The following is a 20,033-nucleotide window of genomic DNA, read 5'->3' on the forward strand; positions in this document are numbered from 1 at the left end:
GTGGAGGAGGAGGGGCAGGAGAAGCGCTGGTCTGGCCTCGAGGTGGGCCTGTCGCGAGGACCTGTGCCCCTCCCACGGCCACGGCTCCAGAGCATGCTGACTTGGCGTGGCCTGTGTGTTTCCTTCCAGGTACTGGCGGCGGGCCTTGGGCATGCAGGTCCGCTATGTCCAGCACGAAGACTATCAGTTCTGTTACTCCTTCCGCGGCAGGCCGGGGCACAGACCAACCGTCCTCCTGCTCCACGGCTTCTCTGCGCACAAGGACATGTGGCTCAGCTTGGTCAAGGTGCGGCCGGGGAGCGGGTTTCCACTTGGTCAAGGTGCGGCCGGGGAGCGGGTTTCCACTTGGTCAAGGTGCGGCCGGGAAGCGGGTTTCCACGCGGACACGCCGTCCCCAGCGATGGGAGGAAGCGAAGGGAACCCAGAACCGTGGCTCAGAGATCTTAAAACTAGTGTCATACATGATTCACATCCTTTTATCAGACAGAATGCATTGAGTTGAAGTTGTTTGTAAAATCGGTGCCTCAGAAATCATTTCGCCTCCTGAGTAGTTCCTAGGAAAGGTTTCTGGCAGCTTCATCTCAGCACTCTCACTGGCAAGATCAGGCTTTGAAAAAATCATTTTTCTTTTAGACTCCACGTGTCTCCTCCTCCTCCCCTGATTTCTCCCTGATGCCTCCTCATCCTCCTCCCTCCCCCACTTTCTGTTCTTCGTTTCTCCCTCACCTACTTAGAGAAATGATCTTGATTTGGCAACTTCTTGGGATAGTTCTCCAAATCGCTCACTTTCTGTCCTGTGTGGCAACCTGCTTTACTTGGCAGGCGTGACCAGCTGGTGTCGGTTGGGACTGGGCAAGTCTTGGGAGGGAAGCACCCAGGCTCCCACCTCAAGCAGGACTATAACCGACTACCTCAAGGATGACCTACACCAGGAGTGAAAAGGCCACACACCCTCTAGTTACTTGTGTTTTTTTTTCCAAGTTCCACTGTGAGGACACTCATCTTCATGCCTTCCTGACCCTCTCCCTTCCTGTCCCCAATTCAGATAAGCATCTTTCATGTAGTCGGGTATTTGTTTATTGATAACCCATGTTTCTCAGTTCCCTGGTGGAAAGCAGCACATATTTAAATGGAAGAAACTAGAATTGGGGTGATCAGACATGGTTCTTAAAGAAAGCCTTGCGCCTGTGGGCTCCAGGGCTGGCCAGGGCTCTAGCAGAACAAAACCAACCCTCTAGCTCCCAGTCAGTGGCTGAATGACTGGAGTAAGTGTGGAAGGGGTGGGAGGCAGTACCTGTCAGCTAGTGTCAAAAGTGAGAGATGCAGACTTGCTGCCTTCACCTCTGTCCCCTTTTTCCAGTCATCCTCCGACTCCCCTCCACCTATGTATGTATTAGTTTCCGGGCCTCTGCTCCCTAGGAGGTGACTGGCAATGCTTATTCCCATCAGATGTTACTAGGGTAAAATCCCTAGTGGCCCAGGACCATATGTCCCCAGGGTTGGCTATCTAGGTTACTTGGTAAGTAGGCGCATCCGTCTCAGAAAAGTGGGCCGACATTGTCTGCATGCCGCATACTGACTCTCTGGGCCTGTGTGTCCTCAGTTCCTTCCAAAGAACCTGCATTTGATCTGCGTGGACATGCCAGGACATGAGGGTACCACCCGCTCTCCCCTGGATGACCTGTCCATAGACGGGCAAGTCAAGAGGATACACCAGGTAAGCAGGGCTCCACCAGCAATTGCCAAGAGTGTGGGTCTTGCCCTCCACTGCATGCCTATGCCTGGAGAGCAGTACTGACTCGTAATGAGTCTCCAATGCGCTCTGTTAAGTGACTGCACACCAAGTGGCACCCCAGTGGTTTCCTTGGTCGGCTGTGGAGGGCCAGGGCTTAAACAGGCTATTCTCCTCTAAGCCTGTTGCAATTGTTGTGAAGAAATATGACAATCTGAGCATTTTCTTGGCTTTTTGAGGAAGTTTCGTGTTTCTCAAGACCATTTCCCTGGAGTCTGTGTTTCTGCTTACCAACTATGTGGTGACCGCAGTAGCCCATCTGCCTCGCTGGGGAAGATGGGAGGATGCTCTTTGCATTTCGTTCTGCTTCAGCATCTGTCTTCAGCCCCCCTCTGGCTGGGCTTTCCAGGTCCTGGGGCTCCTGGACCATTTCAGAGTTTAGTAATCCACAGTTTTACATTGATACTAGTATTTCCCCCCGATAAAGATGTTTATTAATGTGTGTATGTATCCCCCTTCCCCTTTAAACTATGTACTTTGGTGAGGTCAGGAACCTTGTCTCCTTGACTCTTTGCTGTATCTTCTGCAGCTGACCATACTTCCTTGTACATAACAGATATCCAATTAATATTTTTAAGATAAACAAGTTATCTAAAGCATCAGTGGTGGTTGGTTGGATGGATAGATAGTTGGCTGGATGGTTGGATGGTTGAATAGATAGATGGATGGGTGGATAGTTATATGAATGGATGGTTGGAAGGATGAGAAGGACTTTAAATTAGGGCAAGAGTCAGCAAACCATGGCCCATGGGCTATATTTGGCCTGCTGCCTATTTTTGTAAGCGAATTTTATTGGAACACATCCATGTTCATTCATTTACGTTCATTCATTCATTGTCTTAGTTGCTTTTGTGCTACAACAAAAGGGCTAAGTAGTTGCTACTGAAATCAGATGGCCCACAAAGCAGAAAATATTTACTCTCAGGACCTTTATAGGAAAGTTTGCTGACTCAGAATTAGGAGAATCTTGGTTGGTTTTATACTCAGAAATGACCCCTCAGTCACTTGTGCCCGGTAAAGGTGAGTGCCTGCCTGCCTCAGGGTCCGTCTGGATCATGGGCCCAGGAGAGGTTCCGGCCCCCTTTTCATCAATATGCTTTTCGTTTGTCCCCAGAGGCAGTGGAGGTTGTTTGCTCTGTGATCACGCGTGCCACTGTCTACAGCTGCATAACCAACCCCTCTTCTCATTTTCCTTCCCAGTTTGTGGAATGCCTCAAGCTGAACAAAAAACCGTTCCACCTGATGGGCACCTCCATGGGCGGCAACGTGGCCGGCGTGTACGCTGCTTACTACCCGTCGGACATCTGCAGCCTGACCCTCGTGTGCCCCGCTGGTGAGTTGCCAGGCTAGAATGTCCCCCTGAGCGCGTGGAGCACGGCAGGGTCTGCATCTCCGAAGGACCAAGTGGCAGTATCGGCTGTGACTGGCTTGTAGAATCATCTTTTGATGTGTCCTTCTGAGATATGCAGCGCTTTTGTGAAAACTAACCAAACACTAGTTGTCTAACCATAATCCTAGCCCTGGCTGCTCTGGCTCAGTTGGTTGGAGCATCGTCCGTACACCAAAAGGTCACGGGTTCGATTCCTAGTCATTGCACATACCTAGGTTTCAAGTTCTTTCTCAGTTGGGGCACTTACAAGAGACAACCAGTTGAATGTTTCTCTCTCATATCCATGTTTCTCTCTCTCTCTCTTCCCCTTCCTCTCTCTAAAATCAATAAACATATCCTTGGGTGAGGATTAAAAAAAACACATCATCATCATGCCCTAGCTGGTTTGGCTCAGTGGATAGAGTGTTAGGATTAAAGGATCCTGGGTTCAATTTTGGGGAAGGGTATGTACCTCAGTTGCAGGCTTGATCCCATGTGTGGGAGGCAACTAATCGATGTGTCTCTCACAACAATGTTTCTCTCTCAACAATGTTTCTCTCTCTGTGCCTCTTCCCTTCCACTCTCTCTAAAAATCAATGGAAAAATATCCTTGGGTGAAGATTAACAAAACAAAACCATAATCATAACCACACTGACTTTTAAATTATAGAGCCAGCCTTATTCCACAAAGAATGTGGTGGTTAATTAAAATGTGTATAGTACTTTACAGCGCATAAATACATCCTATATAATAAAAGGCTAATATGCAAATTGTCTCCTGGACCGGGCATTGGACCAGGGGGTGGGGCCAGCCAGCCAACCTCCCATGTCCCCGACCACCCGCCGCGTGCACTGGCCCAATCCAATCGGCCCTGATCGGGGCAGGTTAGCGGACCCCACCTGTGCATGAATTCGTGCACCAGGCCTCTAGTTGAAATATAATAATATTACTATCCAACATTTATTGAGCTCTTTTGAGCTAAGCTGTTTATATAGAGTTCATTGTTGCCATCACTGTGACTTTATGAAGTGATGGTACTATTATTACGTCTCTCCTCTTTTTTGCCAAAAACTCAGAGATCTTTATTCATTACAAGATCTTTTTAAAAAATCAACAAACTGTAGTTTCTTCTTTCTTGTATACATGTCAACTTGAGCTGTAACATGTCCCCAGAAATTATGATCTGAAGTTGGATTTTTAAAATTCATTTTTCTTACTTTAGTCTTTGAACTTGGATTTATAATATGTTAGAAAGAAAAATATTAATTTTTCTCTTTTTCCTTGTCTTGCTTCCCGTCTCTCTGGTACTTCGTTAGAGTAAGATGTAAACTGCCCAGATTTTAAGTATACATCTCAGTAACCTACATATGTAGTTATTTCCAGATCAAGATAGTGTGCCCATTTTATTAGTAGGAACAGTGAGGTACAAAGAAGTTATATAAGTGCCTGAGCCAGCATAGGAACCGGTCCCAGGCTGTCTGGCTGCAGAACCAAGCTGCGGCTTTTTTGGAAGTCAGTTTGTGTTCACTGTCTCCAGTATGTGACTCATGTCCACGACCCCCTTTTCCCACTAGAACCCAGCCTGGAGCCAAACCTGTATACCTCACTAAAACGTAACTAAATGGACCTTTATTTATTTATTTTTTAAAAATATATTTGATGGATTTTTTTTTTTTTTACAGAGAGGAAGGGAGAGGGATAGAGAGTTAGAAACATCGATCAGCTGCCTCCTGCACACCCCCTACTGGGGATGTGCCCGCAACCAAGGTACATGCCTTTGACCGGAATCGAACCTGGGACCTTTCAGTCCGCAGGCCGACGCTCTATCCACTGAGCCAAACCGGTTACGGCCTAAACGGACCTTTAAAATCTTTCAGTCACTCTGAAAGTAAATAAGTTCAGGTCTGGTGAGGACCTTGTAATTGAAGTCAAGCCCCCAATGGGTTTTCTCTCCTCCTCTTCCCAAGCGCCATGTCTGAAATCATTTGTTCTTTTAATAGTAAAGTTTGAGAATTGGAGAAGCTGCTCCTATGGAAGGTTATTGGATTTTAAATCGGTTATGGGAGGTCAGATCTAACTGGCTTTTTCGAGTGTGTTCATTTGCTCAAAGAGTTGTACGCCTGAGTTTCCATTGAAAATTTAAAACTATATGTGAAAATGGAAAGATAAACTTTTTATACTTTGAAATAATTTTTTTAAGTTTGCAGAAGTATTGCAAAAGATAGTACAGAGTTCCATCTACCCTTCATCCAGTTTTCCTCCCCATTGTTAACAGCTCACATTTCCACAGTGAATGTGTCACCACTAACAATCCAGCATTGGTGCATTGCTGTCAACTGAACTCCAGGCTTTATCTGGATTTCCTTCGTTTTTCCACTCGTGTCCTTTTTCTATTCCAGGACCCAACGCAAGATACCACGTGGCATTTAGCCTGGATTATTTTTAAAGTGAAAGGAAATAGATCACGCAGTCTGCCCTCATGGCATTGCGAAAGCCACTCTGTGTCCATAATGAATTTAAAGGAGCTACTGAATGTAGGAGATTTGTAAAGTGTGGATTTCTGCAGCTTAGTATCAACGCCATTGCCTTTCCAAAATCTAGTTCTTCAAATAGAAAAAAATTAAAATAAATAGAATCCAGTTCTGTAGCTAAGTTAAACACCTAGAGATATGCGCATTGTTGGAAGTGGAAATTACTTCTACCCTCCTGTGTACATCAGTTTGTGTAAACTCTCTTGTGCCATGCTCCAGGGTGCAGGAAGTAATGGTCCGTCTCCAAGCTTTCTTTTTCAAATCCTCACTGGAGGGTATTTTTTCCATTTATTTCTGGAGAGAGTGGGAGGAGGGGGAGAGAGAGAAACATCGACGTGAGATTCAACAATTGATTGCCTCCCGCGTGTGCCCCTACTGGGGCTGGGGAACCTGCAACCGAGATACATGCCCTAGACCAGGAATCGAACCCGTGACGGTCTAACCACTGAGAACACCAGCCAGGGCCATCTCAAAGCTTTCCAGTCTCATGGCGCCTGGTGCTCTCCTGGAGGAAGGGAGACTGTACAGAGGGCAGCCGCAGCCCCGACGTAGGGGATGGCTCAGAGGGGGACTTGCTCTCACTGTGTTTTGTGTATTGACCCCGAATAAGAGATTAGTAAGTGGGTCCAGGACAAAGGGAGGAGTAGTCAGTTCCCTCAGTTCTCTGTTTTCTTACCATCATGCATTTCGTGATATCTCCTCTCAACAGCACAGATGGGAAAGGGGCTCAGGCGCGCTGTCGTCCAGGCTAATGCTGCTTACCTCTGTCATACAGATAAGTCTCCGGACAGCTGTTAACGGGCAGCTCTGATTCAGAGGCTTAGGGAGGGGCTGAGCCTCGGTTTTCTTACGGGCTCCTCATGCTGCTGGGCACCCATCTGTAAAGTACCTGGAGGGTTTTTTTTTTTCTGTTTCTCTTCAGAATGTGCTTTTGACCTTGAGCCAGGATGGCAGAACCCATTAAAAAGGAATCTGGTGAAACACCCCTGGAACATATTAGCTGATACTAGAAGTTCCCTTTCTAAGGTGGGGGTGGTAAGAAGGCAGATGAATGGCCAAGCTTTTCTGGTTTGAATCCCCCAGGCCTGCAATACCCAACTGATAACCAGTTCGTACGACGGCTCAGAGAACTGCAGGAGTCGGCCGCCGTGGAGAAGATCCCGCTGATCCCGTCCACCCCAGAGGAGATGGGCGAGATGCTGCAGCTCTGCTCCTACGTCCGCTTCAAGGTGCCCCAGCAGGTATGGGACCTCAGCAGCCACCAGGCGCCTGCCTCCTGCCAGGGGGGCACTGGCCAGCACAGCTGCCTTCATGCGCCCTCCGCCCTGCACTTACCTGTCTGTTCACTCAACAAGCGTCTGTACCGTGGCCGTGACGGGTCAGGCACTGTGCTGGGGCACCGTGGCGAATGAATAAGACAGAAGAGGTTCCTGGGTGGACACCGACTGGTGGAGAGGCAGACAATCAACAAGTCAACAGATTTTAAAGAATTATAGTACGTTTTCTAGGGGAAAGGAAGATGGTGCCCTGAATAAAAACGGGGGGGGGCAGCAGAAGATTGGATAAGCCTCTTTGGAGGAATAGCACGTTCAGAGTTAGAAAAAATATAGGCAAGTTCAAGACACTAAAAGGGGCCCTGGGTGACTGGAGCCCAGAGGATGAGGGAGAGAATGCGATGGATGAGGTTGGAGAGGGAGGCAGGGGCTCAACCAGAGATTCTCAATTTTTAAAGAATCTCGGGACCACTTTATACTTTCAGGAATTATTGAGAACCCCAAAGAGTGTTCGTTGGTGGAAGTTATAAATGTTGATATTTACCATGTTAGAAATTAAAAGTCATAAAAACTTAAAACACAAGAATATAGGTGCACTCCTTTCATTAGCCACCAGAGAGACATTGTCCCTTGTTCTGTAGGCCCTGAAAATCAGTCTGCTTTTGAGGAAGTCAAAGCGAAAAAGGCAAATAACATGTAGTATTATTACGAAAATAGTTTAACCTCATGGACTCCCCAAATCCACTTTGAGAACCACTGGGCTAGAATCATGTAGCACCAGATGGGTTATGGGAAGGAGTCTGGCTTTCTCTAAGTAGGTTCGGAGAACCCCTGAAGGATTGTAGGGGGTGCAGACAGAAGCAGGGAAAGCCACGAGGGTGCTGATGTGGCTCAAAGATGATGGCGGTGTGGACGAGGGTGGCAGCAGTGGAGACAGGAGATCTGAAATGCTTTGGGAGGAAGAACAAGGACTTACCAGCAAATTGGATGTGGACGATGAGGGAAAGTGAGGAGTCACAGGTGACTCCGGTAGTTGAGTTGGATAAAGGGAGGGTGTGTTTAGGGGACAAGCTAACAGCTCTATTTTGGGTGCCTTAATTTTAAGCTGCCTGTGAGGCCTCCAAGTGCAGATGTCAAGCAGGCAGGTGTTGCTGAGGGAAGTCTGTTTGGAGCTAGACAATTAGAGCGATGATTATATTAAAGGACCTGGGTCTGCATGGAGTCGTCTGAGGAAAGAATAGAAAACCAAGAGAGGAGAGTCCAGGGCGGAGGCTTCATAACAGCAGATGATCTCCCTCTGTTGTAAGAGCTGGACCCTGCCTCAGGGTGGATGGGTCCTCGTAAGAGGTGAGAGAATGGGCTCTAGTCAGAGGTTGTGAGCATGGACTCAGTTACTGGGTGTATCCTGTCTCTGAGGAAGCACCCAGACTCTGCCCTATATTTTATCCCTGAAAATCCTTTTTTTTAAAAAAAAAATTTTTTTTATTGTTTTCAGAAAGGAAGGGAGAGGGAGAGAGATAGAAACATCAACGATGAGAATATTGATCAGCTGCCTCCTGCACGCCCTCTACTGGGGATCAAGCCCGCAACCTGGGGCATGTGCCCTGACCGGGAATCAAACCGTGACCTCTTGGTTCATAGGTCGACACTCAACCCCTGAGCCACACCGGTCGAGCCCTGAATCCTTTTTAGTTGTGAAGCTGTGCTGATCCCCTCCAGGCACCGATCTCTTCCCCCAATAGAGTGGCCAAACAGTTTTAGAAAATTCCAAGTTTTGAGTTGTCAGGGAGATGAAAATGCCAGGAGAAAATAAATGGCAGCTCCAAAGCTTTCCCTCATAGGAGAGAAGGAGCAACCAAGCACCAGTGTAATGACTGTATCTGTCTGTCTGTGTCTTGCAGTCTAAACTCTGTAAGATCAGGGACTTTGTCTTAATTTTCTGCTCTATCCTCAGCTTTTGGCACAATACTTGCATGAAATGGGTCTTAAGTGTAGATTGAATGAGTCAGTGGATGCAAGGATGCCTGGATAACGCAGGAATGGAGCATGGAGGTGAGGGTAGATGCATGATAGATGGATTCATGAAGTGGTGTATTCACATGCATAGATGATTTAGGATGCAGGATAAGTGGATGGCTGGATGCTTGATTGGCTGGGTGGGAGGATGTCTAGGAATGCAGGGTGGAGAGTAGATGGATTGGTGGTTACAAGCAGGTGGATGCATCAATAGACATATGCACATATGATTCAGAGATGCAGGATGGGTGGATAGATAGGTAGGTGGAGCAGAGGTGGAGGATGGACGGGTGGATGCCCAATGGATATGATGCGTGGGAGCAGATAGATAGAGCAAAGAAAATGTCTGACGCTGAGGACAGTGTGTTCACAGCTTGCCATTGGCTCACTTCTGGACTTGCACTCTGGTTCTGTTAGGTCCTAGTCATGTTCCAGGAGTTGGTTTAGTCCAGAGCAGTTATGGCTGATTTTCCCACTTCAATCCATGCACAGGACTCCTGAGAGTGCATTTAAGAGGTTCAGACCATTCCCAGGAAGATGAGAGGAGTGGTGGCTGCTAATGTGAACCTAGGACCTACCTCAAGAGCCCCGAGGCAGGGGAAGTGGGGGCTGTGTTCCTTCTGGCCATGCACCTCTCAGTCAGTGTCTGGGTCCAGGAGATTCACAGCTGCTGCGGCCTTCACAGACCTCAGCAGGGGAGGCCAAGACAATGTTGAGCAATAAACAAGGGACTCTGAACCCCCCCAGATTCTCCCAACAGTTTATTCCCTTTCCTTCCTCCTTCCCTCCATTTCCTCCCTCCCTCCTTCCTTCCCTTCCTTCCTTCCTTCCTTCCTTCCTTTCTTTTCTTGTTTTCTTTTTGTTTTTGTTGTTGTTGTTGTTGTTAATCCTCACCCAAGGATATTTTTCCATCGATTTTTAGGGAGAGTGGAAGGGAGAGGGAGAGACAGAGAGACACATCGATTGGTTGCCTCCTGCATGCACCCCCAACCAGGGCCGGGAACCTGCAACCAAGGGACGTGCCCTTCACCAGAATCAAACCCGGAACCTTTCAGTCCACAGGTCGATGTTCTGTCCACTGAGCCAAACCAGCTAGGGCAATAGTTAAATTCTTTATTGTTTAAGAAACTCACCATCCACAATAGTTTAATTTTCTAAATAGACCTTATTCTGCGTTTGGACATTAGTGAGCAATTACATCATACTGTCCTATATCATGGGAATTCGGGGTACCAGGCCTTAAAAACCTTGGCAATGCCATGAATGTCTGGACTTTTATTTCCTTCATTGTCCCAGCGCCGTGAGAAGCCTGAGGACATGAAGCTTCTCCTGCCTTCTAACTGTGGGTTATTTGTCCTTAGATCCTGCAAGGCCTTGTCGATGTCCGCATCCCTCATAACAACTTCTACCGGAAGTGTGAGTAGCCTGCTTTGAGCTTTGAGCTGGGACAAGAGAAGCTTCATGGGTGGCTGGCTTTTATTTCTTACATTGGGAGTCTGTTTTCTGGAGCCCTTGAGAGAGAAGGTGGCGGCTTGGACCCAATGACTGTCCTACGCTGTACGGTGGTGCCCAGGGCACAGCCCAGCATTCATTCACTTTGTTTTCCTTTTCCTTTTCTAAAAAGTGTTTTTGGAAATCATCAGTGAGAAGTCGAGATACTCCCTCCATCAGAACATGGACAAGATCAAGGCCCCCACGCAGATCATCTGGGGGAAACAAGACCAGGTATGTAGCGTGTCCCTGGGGCCACCTGTGCCAGGTACCCCGGCCTCTGAGGAAAAGGGGGAGGCCGTTGGTAAAACCAGCTGGTGGGCTGGTGTCTGAGACCAGGAAGAGAGGGACACCCCTGGGTCAGTGCCAGTGTTGGTGGCAGCATCTTGCTGTGAGTTGAGAGCAACAACATTGGCCCTTTAAAATGAAAGGCAATTATAAATCATTTTTACAATTTATTTTTATCAAAGCCATAGAGTATAAAAACTTCAGAGAATGCCTGGTGGTGTGGCTCAGCAGTTGAGCATCAACCCAGGAGCCAAGAGTCGCTGGTTCAATTCCTGGTTAGGGCACATGCCTAGGTTGCAGCTCCATCCCCAGTGGGGGTCTCATTGATATTTCTATCTCTGTATCCCTCTCCCATGCTCTCTCTCTAAAAAGATCAATAAAAACATATTAAAACAGCAACAACTTCAGAAAATATAAAAAGATTAAAAATGAAAATCCCAGATCCCAATTTCCATTTCCTTGAGGCAACACTTACTGTCCTGAGTATATTTCTTCAATTTCCTAGAGATTGGCAAACCTTTTCTGTAAAAAGCCAGAGAGTAAAATGTTCAACTTTGTGGGCCGTTCAGCTCTGCTGTCGTGGTGTCAGTGCAGCCACTGACAACACCCAACCCAAGGGCAGGCAGAGTCCCAGGGCCTTTATGGACAAAGCCAGCAGCCAATGTCCGCCTACTATTCTTAGCAGGCACGCATATCCACAGAGAAGTTTTACCTGTACTTTTTCAGACATGCTACATACATATTTACGTTTTTTAAATGTGCTATATACACAGTTTTGTACCTTCATATTTATAGGAAATATATATCTTAGAAATCATTTCATATCAGCCCATACAGATCTACTCATTTTATTTTTTTAAATATTTTGAAATTATAAGAATAGTACAGACTACTCCTGTATATGCTTTACCTAAATTCCCAAATTTTTACCTGCTTTACTGGAGGTGGATTGACATGCCGTAAAATCCACGTTGGTGTTGGACACCCGGTCACTCCCAGAATTCCCTCTTGACCATCTGCAGTTCATCACCCAGACCCCACAACCACTGATCTGGTTTCTGTCTCTATAGTGTTGCCTTATCTAGAATTTTCATGTAGGTGGTATCATAATTAGTAATCTTTTGCATCTGGCTTCTTCACTCAAGCATGTTTTTTTTAAAAAATATATTTTATTGATTTTTTACAGAGAGGAAGGGAGAGGGATAGAGAGTTAGAAACATCGATCAGCTGCCTCCTGCACACCCGCTACTGGGGATGTGCCTGCAACCAAGGTACATGCCCTTGACTGGAATCGAACCTGGGACCCTTCAGTCCACAGGCTGACGCTCTATCCACTGAGCCAAACCAGTCAGGGCACTCAAGCATGTTTTGGAGGTTCACCCGTGTTGTTGCATATACCAGTCGTCCCTTTTTATTGCTGAGTGTCATTCCATCGTTCTGTTACCACATTTTATTCATAACTAGTGTTTTACATTTGCCTCATTGGCTTGTCATTCTCACCTATCTGCCTGGCAGTATATATGTTTGGACCATTTGGAGTAGGTTGTTTACAATATGCTCCTTGAACCCCAACACCTCAGAGTGTATTTACTGAGAACAAGAGTATTCTCTCATGTAAACACGGTACATTATCACATTCAGGAAATTTAACGTGGATGAGATGCTTTCATCTAATCTACGATCCATATTCCAATTTCATCAGTCGTTTCAATAATGCCCTACACAGAAGCCTCCCCGTCCTCCTCCCGGCCCCTGAACCAGGGTTTACTCCAGGGTCACCTGCTACAGGTGATGTCTCTGTGGATCCCTCAGTCTGCCTTTACCATTCATGACGCTGAGATATTTAAGAGTACAGGCCAGTTATTTTATGAAATATTCCTCAATTTGAGTTTTTATTTGCCGCTTCCTCATGATTAAACGCAGGTTATATTACATTCCCTGTATAAAATATTTGATGAGTTATAAATGTCACATCCTCAGACACATAATAGGGTGTTGTCTGATTTCTTCATTGTAGATTTACTTTCTCCCCACGCAACCAATAAGCGGTTGGTGGGAAGACACTTGGAGACTGTGCAGATGTCCTGCTCCTCATCACACATTCCCTCTAGGTTTCCATGAGTGATTCATGCCCAAAACAGTGTTTCACCTTCTTTCTGAGAGCTGCATGGTGTTTTTAATTAGTGCCCTTCTGACGGTCATTTAGGTCATTTCCAGCTTTTTGCTTTTAAGCAATACCTCGGTGAGCACGATTATACGTGTGTTTGTGGAGCGTGAGAGCACATCTAAAGGGTAGATTCTTAGATGTAGAATCGCTGGGTCAGAGGGCATGTGCATTTTTTAATTTTAATAGGCTTTGTCAGATGGCTCTGGGTTCATTTGCTAGGGCTGCCACAACAAAGTACCACAAACTGGGTGGCGTAAACAATAGAAATTGATTGTCTCGCAGTTCTGGAAGCTAGAAGTCTGAAACCAAGGTGTGAGCAGGTGGTTCCTCCTGCGAGACGGGAAGGGCGGTCTGTCCCCTGCCTCTGCCCCAGCTTCTGGTGCTTTGCTGGCAATCTTGGTGTCCCTTGGCTTATAGATGCCTTGCCCGGCTCTCTCCCTTCATCTTCACATGGCATCCCCCGTTCCTGCGTGCCTCTGTGCTTAAATTTCCCCCTTTTCTAAGGATGCCAGACATACTGAATTCTGGGCCCGCCCTGCTCCAGTATGACCTCATCTTAACTAATTACATCGGCAGTGACCCCATTTCCAGATAAAGCCACATTTTGCAGTACCGGTGGTGAGAACTGCAACATGTGAATTTGGGGAAGGCACAATCAACCCATAATAAACCCTCAAGAAATCCTGATTTATACCCAGAAGCTCCTTTTTTGTTTGCAACTGTTCTTTAGAAATCACCTCTTATTGAAAGTTCCTCTAAAGTTTGAAAAGCAAGAGGGGCAGTGAGAAATGGGGCCCTCACAAGGCCCACGGGCAGACAGCAGTGCATTGCCTGTTAAAGGGTCTTGGCTGTTGAATACCGTGAGCAAAGGATGTTAGAGAAAAGCTGTCCCCATTGAGGCAGATCCTCTGAGGACCCTGAGGTGAAAGCCACCATTGTGAGCGCTGCTGGCCTGCGGCACATCCCAACGGTGTCAGCTGATGAGAGCACAGGCAGGAGGTCAGGCTGCAGCCGCACAGGCTCAGCTGTGTGCGATGACCCAGGAGGAGACGGGAGGAGAAGCCAGGCCGTGCCCACTGCGTGTGAGGGAGGGACGGGGGCATCAGCAGAGAGCAGCTACCTCAAGTCAGCCAGGTGTGGCCGAGGATGCACCGGATGCAGAGCGCAGAATGGGGGGGGGGGGCGGGGGGGAGGCTCTGTGCTCCCTTCTGCAGCCGCCCAGACGCTGAAAGGAGCTTTGTGTGTGTCTGTGCGAGAGGCAGGCTCGGGCTAGGCCAGCAGGGAGCCATCCAGTCAGAAATCGGAGTCAGAACAATGGAGGCCTTTCTTCATTCTAAAAGTCCCAAAGGTGGTCAGGGTTCTCGGGACCAGCAGGGAGAGAGAGAGAGCAGGACCTGCAGAGACACTGCAGAAACTAGATCACTGGCCTTGGAGTCGGAAAGTCTGGAGTCCAGCCCTGCCTTTGCCCTTTATTAGCCTGTGACCTTGAGCAAGACAGTCAGTCAGCTGCTCTAAATCATAGGCTTCTCTTCTGCCAGGTGACTGAAGCTCCAGCGAGATAACGATAGGGTGGGGCAAAGTAGGGCTACAGTTGTTCCTATGGAAAATAATACAATAATTAATCATTAATAATACAAGAATAAACTATCTCATATACTCACAACTATAAACCTACTTTTGAAAATAATATAATTAATAAATAATAATATAAGAATAAACTGTACTTCATGTGCTCACATCAGTAAACCTGTGTATGAAGGTGATCTTCCTCCAGTTATCAGAAACAAATTATTGTTCATGTCCTTTGCCTCTGACAGCCGGCTTCTGCCAAGGTCCAGAATTGCCTCCAGGGCTCTTAAGTCCATTTGGTTCTGGAAAAAGAGCCTGACATCCCATGGGCCTGCTATAAACATGACCAGACCCTTATGTGTCCTTTGGCCCACCCTGAGGGCAGAGACCAAGTAGCAGAGAATTTAGGGCCCGGTATTCATGGCCTTTTGCTTCATAGCCTTTTGCTTCCCAAGCTGTCTGGCTTTTCTCCTGCTCTGTCATCACTTGGTGTCACAGACACGCCCCTGCCAGCCTGAATTCAGTCTCCCCAGCTTTGGACCCGTGTAGGCGGGTGCTGTACTGCACAACTGCAGGGGAGCTGTGTGCATCGCCGTCGATGTGAGCGATGCCCCCTGGATGTGGGCAGTACACACCCTGCACAATGGGACCTGGCAGACCTTCCTGAGGACTTCTGTGCACTCACTCGTTCAAGTACTTCTCTGTTCAGTCCACAGAGTGGGAGGGCCGTGGGGAGATCGGCAAAGCGTATTTCTCTTTAGGTTCCTTCTCCCCGCCAGCATAGTGCCTGGCACACAGAGACCCAGAGCGCACAGAGAATGAGTGAACAAGAAAGCGAATGAACAAACTAACTAGCGAAGGGACAAACCCACCAAATGACTGCCTACACATTTAAGTCCGCTAACAGATATTTATTGAGCACCTACTATGCGCCTGACACTGTATTAGACCCTGGGGATACCGTAGGGACCAAGACAGACAGGATCTGCCCTCCAGCAGCCTACAGTGGACCTGCCACTATAGCACAGGGCAGGGCTGGAACTCGGAGGTGTGTCGTGTAATGCAGGGGCGGATCCTGTCTCTTTGTAATTTTGATATTTTGTTCATCATGGATCTTTCTGTACTAACATTTTTTTACATGTTGCATTAAAATAGTATTCCTCTTAATTACCGACTTTTTTGGCGCCCACGTAAATGTTTGTGCCAGAGGCAAGCACCTCGCTTCCCTCACCCTAGTAGGGATGGAGGAAAATTCACCATTTACCTGTATGTCCTGCCAACAGATCGCTGACATGGTTCCCACGGACGTGCATCCCTCGTGAGGGCCGTCCAGCTGTTTCACGTGGGTGACTGTGGGAATGCTGCATTTAGCTGCAGAGCGGGGTCAAAACCAGAAGCTCCAGTGGGTCTTTTTGCCTGTGAGCTGTTCCTGATCTCCCTATAGGACAGGGACTCCATCGGGCGCTTCTGCCTTTTCATGCTTTGACATGTTGACGCCACCTGCATTTCCACAGCAGCCAGGCTTTCCATCTGCTCACACGGTTGCCACAGCAACCTTGTCTATGAGTGAGTCCTCCCTCCCTCTCTCTTCCTCCCCCCCCCCTCTCTCAAATTAATAAAAACGGGTGAGAATTAAAAAGAGAGAAGGGGAATGAATGCAAATACATCACCAAGCAAGGGCGTTGGGGAGAAAAAGTAAGTTGGATTGGCATATTAGCAAGGCAACCCAGGTAACTGAAGTGAAACTCTCTCTCTCAAATTAATAAAAACCGGTGAGGATTAAAAAGAGAGAGAGAAGGGGAATAAATGCAAATATATCACCAAGCAAGGGCGTTGGGGAGAAAAAGTCAGTTGGATTGGCATACTAGCAAGGCAACCCAGGTAACTGAAGTGAAACTAACGAAGTTTTTGAAAAGTGTCAGCCTTGTGGCTTTCACATTGGAAAAGCGTTGCTCGTAATTCACAGCTGGGGACCCCAAAAGACCTTCAGAGAGAGCTCCCGGTTGTGATCATTGGTAATTAGTGTTCTCCTCTGGTATCTTCCCTGGTCCTTCCCACACTTGTCCCACCCGAATCCAGCCCCCGGGTGCATTCTCGGCCCAGCCTGACCATGTCTCTGTCATTGAAATCATATCAAGCATCTTCTCAGACCACAAAGGCATAAAAAAACTGGAAAACTATAACAAAAACAATCCAAAAAGATCAAACACATGGAGACTAAATAGCATGCTATTAAACAACGACTGGGTTACCAGTGAGATCAAAGAAGAAATAAAAAACATCATGGCAACTGTGTCTCAGCCCCTAGATACTGGCCGTCCTTGTGCCTTCCATGGCCTCCCACCCGCGTGCTCCCTCAGCTTCCAGGATCCTCCCCCATCAGCGCTTGTGACATCGCCTTTGTCCGCCCACCTGTCTGCCTTCCCTACCAGTCCAGAACCTCCTCAAGGGCAGGCACTGTGTTTCCCCCTCAGTGACACAGGCAGCATCACAACTCCTGGCCCCGAGTTGCAGAATAAACCAGGAGCCATGAGGCACGGTGTCAGAAGGCCACAAACCCTAACACTTAAGCGGCCTGGTCCCCAAAACCACCCCTGCGGTCTCCGTGGGAGTCTGTCCACCGAGTACACCCAGATGCCTGAACCTTTTCCATCGAGTTTCCGCTCTTGTCCTGCAGGTGATCGACGTGTCCGGGGCAGACATGCTGGCCAAGTCTATCCCCAACTGCCAGGTGGAACTTCTGGAAAACTGCGGGCACTCTGTGGTGATGGAGAGACCTAGGAAGACAGCCAAGCTCCTCGTCGACTTTTTAGCTTCGGTGCACAGTACAGACAACAACAAGAAGCTGGACTGAGGCCCCGAGCGCAGCCTGCCGTCCGCACGCCGCATCCGCTCCCGCCTCCAGATCTGACGCAGCCACCACTTCTCAGGGATCCTGCCCCAAACGCGGCCGGAGCGCCAGCAGCCCTGAGGAAGCCAGTGCCCTGCCCCGGCCAGACCCACAGGGCTCTGGGGGCCACGAAGAAATCTCCAAGATGTTTTTTCATGAAATAGAAACTCCCATGGAACAAAATCAGAAAACCCAGCCTGGAAACCTACTGAGGAGTCTTGAGGTTCATTCGCGACGCGGTCCCCTTGAGCCACAATCGCTGAGGACATCATTTTCTTTGAAACACGTTTTACAGACAGACTTGAGGTATTGCTGTTGCTTCAGACGTTCCCCCCTGCATGGTCAGCGGCTGTTTTAGGAGCATTAGCCGCCATTCGCCGAGCCCTTCTTGTCTATGTCTTAAGTTTTACAGAGAGGCCCCTAGGTGAGTGCAGTCCGTCAGCTGCAAGACCCGGCTGGGAAGGGGCAGCTGCAGGAGATGTTTGCACCTGCAGAGGGACATGGTTCTGCCTCAGCCAGCCCTCGGAGCCGCAGAGAGCACACCCTTCCCGTGGGGGTTCCCTCCGCCCCACGTGTCAGCTGTGCCACGAGGAGACCCAGTCACAGTGGGAAGCACACCTGGCAGGGTGGGTTTCTGGGAATAATTTATTTTAAAAAATAGGTGTAATGGTCTGGCCCATGTGGCTCAATGGTTTAGCGTTAACCTATGAGCCAGAAGGTCACAGTTCAGTTCCCCATCAAGGCACATGCCCCATCAGTGATTCTCATCATTGATGTTTCTATCTCTCTCTCCCTCTCCCTCCCTCTCTGTGAAATCAATAATTTTTTAAAAAGTAAAGGCTTTTTTAAAAATAGGACTAATGAAGCAATAATGTTGTAGACATCTACCTAAATAGCCAGACTCGGGTCCTAAATGATCAGACACAAGCACCTCATGGGCCTGTCCTATGTGGTGGTGCTACGAGAACCCTTGGATGTAAACACCAGTGAATTCTGTGAATTCTGTGAACAGTCATGTGCTCGAGAATCAGTCTCAACAGCTGTAAATGATCACAGTGATATGAAATAAACGTAATAAGCCTAGATCAACAGCATGCAGACAGTTACTATTTCTAAGGTCCTAATTATGTGCGACATGGGCAGATTTTCTGTTAACTGGGTAAGTGTGTTTTAAAGTCGGGCTTATTCTGCCTTGATCTGTGTGGCTCGGTTGGTTGAACCATCGTCCAGTACACCAAAGGTTGTGGGTTCCATTCCCAGTCAGGGCACATAGCTAGGCTGCAGGTTCGATCCCGGGTCAGGGCCTGTACAGGAGGCCACCAATTAATGTTTCTCTCTCTCTCATGTCTACAACTTTTATTCAGTTGAAGTGGTTTATCTAAAACATAGGGCAAGCCCTAGCTGATTTGGTTCAGTGGATGGAGCGTCGGCTTGTGGACTGAAGGGTCCCGGGTTCAATATCTGTCAAGGGCACATGCCTAGGTTGCCGGCTGGGTCCCCAGTGGTGGGCGTGCAGGAGGCAGCCAATCAATGATTCTCTCTCATCATTGATGTTTCTATCTCTCTCTCCCTCTCCCTTCCTCTCTGAAATCAATAAAAATATTTTTTTAAAACACACACACACAAACACAAAGGGCAAGCACCATCAAGCTGTCCCCTTGACCCTCTTCTGTTGCATTTGGGAACCCTAAAATCCCCAGGGGCGTCTTCACTCTTTCAAATTTTTTACAGAGAATCTACAGCCAAGTGATTCTGGAAATAAAGTGAGATGAGCTTAATAGTTTAACTTGGAATTCGGGACTCTGAATATTTTAATTTATCAAAAAAGGATGAAACGGGTCTTTAAAACAAGATATAAAAATGTGACATATCAAACTTGTGGGATTGCAGCTAAAGCAGTATTCAGAGGGAATTGTATAGGCCTCGATCCATAGATTAGAAAAGAAGAAAAGCTGAAAATCATTAATTTAAGCTTCCATTTTAAGAAGCTAGAAAAGAAATAGTCAAACCTAGAAAAAAAAAAAGAAGGAAACCATGCAGAAGAGAGCACAAATTGGTGAAACAGAAAAGGAAGTAGATAGACATCTGCTTGTTCCAGTCTCCCACCTCCACACGAGTTCTGAGCTGAGTGAAGTCCGGGGAGAGGTCGTTCTTGGTGGGTCTGGGTGGTGAGAGGTGGCTTCCTCGGGGTCACAGAGACCCAGACCTGGGTCAGAGCCTCATCAGTAGCCCTGCTGGGTGCAGGGATTGCTTCCTGGGCTGATAGCAGCTCAGGATCACCTGCCAAGGAGCCACAGGGAGGGACAGTGGGCAGAGTCTGCAGCAGGACTTGGCTCCCCCCCGCCCCTCACTGTCACCGGAAAGCATCGCCTGGAAGTCATGAGCAGAGCATGTAAGAGTCACTTGTGACAAACCCATGAAGTGGGTTTTCAAGGGTGTCCCTTGACCCTGCAGTTCTGGCCCCGCCGTGCCAGGAAGACTCCCAAGCGGAAAAGCACAGCTCCCCGTGTGTCCCACTTCCCCTCACTTTCCGCCTTTGTGATTATGAAGGGCCTGCTGGTTATGCCAGCTGGCTGCCCCCCAAGCCACACGGCTGGTGTGTGCCTTTCATGACCGTCTTGGGAAGAAGAAAGGGGTCATTCATC

General features: G+C 47.9%; 1 protein-coding gene across 7 annotated transcripts in view; it reads left to right on the plus strand.

Moving 5' to 3' along the window:
* The window catches only part of ABHD6 (abhydrolase domain containing 6), a 51,023-nt gene extending 32,922 nt beyond the window's left edge, over nt 1-18,101 (plus strand). For all 7 annotated transcript variants that reach the window (XM_015558234.1, XM_015558235.1, XM_015558232.1 and 4 more), the window contains 7 exons: nt 130-286; nt 1,604-1,717; nt 2,993-3,125; nt 6,777-6,934; nt 10,345-10,399; nt 10,608-10,708; nt 17,176-18,101. In XM_015558234.1, the coding sequence (XP_015413720.1) occupies nt 130-286; nt 1,604-1,717; nt 2,993-3,125; nt 6,777-6,934; nt 10,345-10,399; nt 10,608-10,708; nt 17,176-17,352 (895 nt within the window). In that variant the 3' untranslated portion in view covers nt 17,353-18,101. The remainder of the gene's footprint in view (nt 1-129; nt 287-1,603; nt 1,718-2,992; nt 3,126-6,776; nt 6,935-10,344; nt 10,400-10,607; nt 10,709-17,175) is intronic.
* The last annotated feature ends 1,932 nt before the right edge of the window (nt 18,102-20,033 follow it).

Source organism: Myotis davidii, unplaced genomic scaffold, assembly GCF_000327345.1.
Source record: "Myotis davidii unplaced genomic scaffold, ASM32734v1 scaffold189, whole genome shotgun sequence".
NCBI lineage: Eukaryota > Metazoa > Chordata > Mammalia > Chiroptera > Vespertilionidae > Myotis > Myotis davidii.